This window comes from Podarcis pityusensis (genome assembly GCF_964106645.2).
Source record: "Podarcis pityusensis genome assembly, chromosome: 18".
NCBI lineage: Eukaryota > Metazoa > Chordata > Lepidosauria > Squamata > Lacertidae > Podarcis > Podarcis pityusensis.
In genome coordinates this window covers 6,659,991-6,663,286 of record NC_138043.1, presented here as the reverse complement: position 1 = coordinate 6,663,286, position 3,296 = coordinate 6,659,991, and the positions used below count along the sequence as shown (strand labels likewise).

Genomic DNA, 3,296 nt, shown 5'->3' with positions numbered 1-3,296 from the left:
ATCTTGTCCCCCGCCCCAAAAAACCCCCACATCCATTGCTCTGTATCAAGGTCAGAAGGAGGAGAAGAAAAAGCTCTGCTGCCCAGGCAGCTGTCTGCATGAAATGGATTTGCTTCGCAGCCAGGCGAGATTGAATTTGTGTTTCGTTTGGTGTGGGGCGAGGGAAGGGGGGGGGAAGGTTCGTCCCTGATCACGGACTATATGGATGGCTCACTTAAGAATGGAAGGTGATTTTAGCCGAGCTATAAATCTCCAGCTGGATTGCTCCCTGGGAGCTAGTAAAGAAGAAAACAATATCGCTAACACGGTGAAATGCTTAATAGAGGAGCTTGCCTGAGAAGGAGGATGGAGGCGTCAGGGCCCTGAGCGGGATGGAGATGCAGGAACGGTGGCGAGGTGGGGGGGGGAGGAAGCCGGGAGAAGGGCCCTCTCTGTTTCCCCGCACACCAGATTGCTGCGGGGGGGGGGGGCGGGCACTGCGCCCTGAAACAGATCCTTTTATCGGGACTCCTATTCTGGCACTGTAGTGTGGCACGTGGCTTGGGCTCTATTCAGCCAGTCCTTTTTCCCTTAAGAAGCTCTCTCTCTCGCTCTACATACACACACCACACACACACACACACACACACACAAACATTTTGTTCTGCTCCCCTTTATATTTTCGTAATTTCTTTCTTAAAATTTCAAAACTTTTAACATACCGTATTTTTCCGTGTATAAGACGCCGCCATGTATAAGGCGCCCTCCCTACTTTGGGGGGACTCAAAATTAAGATAATAATAATAATAATAATAATAATAATAATAAATAAAATAATAATAATAATAATAATAATAATAATAATAATTTATTATTTGTATCCCGCCCATCTGGCTGGGTTTCCCCAGCCACTCTGGGCGGCTTCCAACAAAGATGAAAAATACACTAAAATGTCACATATTAAAAACTTCCCTGAACAGGGCTGCCTTCAGATGTCTTCTGAATGTCAGGTAGTTGTTTACTGCTTTGACATCTGATGGGAGGGCGTTCCACAGGGCGGGCGCCACTACCGAGAAGGCCCTCTGTCTGGTTCCCTGTAGCCTCACTTCTCGCAATGAGGGAACCGCCAGAAGGCCCTCGGAGCTGGACCTCAGTGTCCGGGCAGAACGATGGGGACGGAGACGCTCCTTCAGATATACTGGGGGAGATTGCCCTCGTGTATAAGACTAACCCTGCCCCCCTTTTAACATTATTTTCCAGTATAAAAAAACCCGCTAGTCTTATACACGGAAAAGTACGGTACATATTTCAGTACATAAATGTTTCTTTTTCTGACTTCCCGCCCCCATTTCCCACGGCGTTTTGATTCCTCCCCGTCTGCATGGCAATACCTTTTGTTTCTTACGCCATCACTTCTTTAAAAATGAATAAATAAAAACATTCATTTTCACTTTTAACGTTTATCACCAGTGCATTTTTTTTTCTTTTAAAAAAATAATGTTTGGAGGTACTCTCGTTTTGACTCAAGAAAACCACCATTTTCTAGTTCAAATTGGGGGGGGGGGGATGGAGAAAAGTACAAAGATTCACAAAATGTTTAGGGCATGGGTAGGCAAACTTTTATTTAAAATGCATCTCTGGGTTATTTGTGGGGCATAGGAATTTGTTCATTTTTTCCCCCTTTCAAAATATAGTCCGTCCCCCCACAAGGTCTGAGGGACAGTGGACCGGCCCCCTGCTGAAAAAGTTTGCTGACCCCTGGTCTACACTGTTTATCATCATACATCATAAATCATAATCATTTTACAAATAGGATTCTCAGAATCCCCAAATGTCCTTCCTCCCCTTCAAGGTTTTCCCAGATAATTCTTTTCAAACTGCATCGTGTCATATTCCCATATTCCCCGTATTTTCTTAAAACTCATTTTTTATCATAGCTCTCGCTTCATTGCAAGTCTTTTTAAAATCCTGCCAATGTTTTCAATTGTTTACAGTGTTATAAAAAATTTCCCCATTCTTTATTAAATTTATTGCCCTCTTGATCTCTGATTTCCCCAGTCATTTTCGTCAATTCGGCATAGACCATCATCTTTATCTGCCATCTTAAACTTTCACTTCAGTGCTGAATCCTCCAATTCCTTCTGTTGCTCGTTATTTCAAATCCTGCTCGCCGGTTCATCAAGCTATCATATTTCCCGAAATAGTCCGAAAAGGGCTTCTGTTCTTCCGTAAAACAGTCATTGTTAAAGTCTCTTATTTTGGCTGTTGACTTTGCCATTTCTACATCACCTTCCTTATCCATTCTTCTTTGGCGAGAACGTTTTCTTCTTCCTTCCATTTTTGTGCGTTAAGCAAACTAGCTGTTGTTGTTTCATACACAACACGTTCTGCTTGCTTTCAAAGCGATCCCTCCAAGCTGAAAACACACATCATTTCGGGCCCAGCTGAGGCTACAAACCAGTGAAAACGTTTGTCTGCGGACAAACGCCGGCAGCCTCAGCCTGAAAGTGAGATGAGCGCCGCAACCCCATAGTCGCCTTTGACTGGACTTAACTGTCCAGGGGTCCTTTAGCTTTACCTCTTTTTACCTCTTAGGTCCATTTTATATATATATATATGCGATTTCAACATAACAGCATATCAAATATATATTCATTATTTTTCCCCACCCCCTTCAAACCCTCCATCCCCTCCCCCAGAGACTTCCCTCAGCTCCTCTCTCTGATTTCTCAACACATATTATTCTCTGCGGGACGCGGGTGGTGCTGTGGGTTAAACCACAGAGCCTAGGACTTGCCGATCAGAAGGTCGGCGGTTCAAATCCCCGCAATGACGAGGTGAGCTCCCGTTGCTTGGTCCCAGCTCCTGCCCACCTAGCAGTTCAAAAGCACATCAAAAGGCAAGTAGATAAACAGGTACTGCTCTGGCGGGTAAACGGCATTTCTGTGCGCTGCTCTGGTTCGCCAGAGGCGGCTTAGTCCTGCTGGCCACATGACCCGGAAGCCGTACACCGGCTCCCTCGGCCAGTAAAGCGAGATGAGCGCCGCAACCCCAGAGTCGGCCATGACTGGACCTAATGGTCAGGGGTCCCTTTACCTTTATTATTCTCTGCATGTTATAAAATTATACGAATCCTTACATTATCTGTCTGCCATGTTATCAATCAATAAATTTGTGCATGTTTATTCAAAACCTGCCAAGGAGTCCAATTCATTTTGCTGTCTTTTTAAGTAATCTGTGAAAAGTTCCCATTCTTCTTTTAAGCCACAGTTGTCCTTATCTCGCAGTTTGCATGTCAGTTTAGCCAATTCTGCATA

At 44.7% G+C, this 3,296-nt stretch overlaps 1 protein-coding gene across 1 annotated transcript in view; it reads left to right on the top strand.

The window, feature by feature from the left end:
- Positions 1-205: 205 nt before the first annotated feature.
- The window catches only part of LRG1 (leucine rich alpha-2-glycoprotein 1), a gene marked incomplete at its 5' end in the record, with an annotated part of 14,161 nt that continues 11,070 nt past the window's right edge, over positions 206-3,296 (top strand). The window contains one exon of the mRNA XM_080989075.1: positions 206-227. Within this exon, the coding sequence (XP_080845201.1) occupies positions 206-227 (22 nt within the window). The remainder of the gene's footprint in view (positions 228-3,296) is intronic.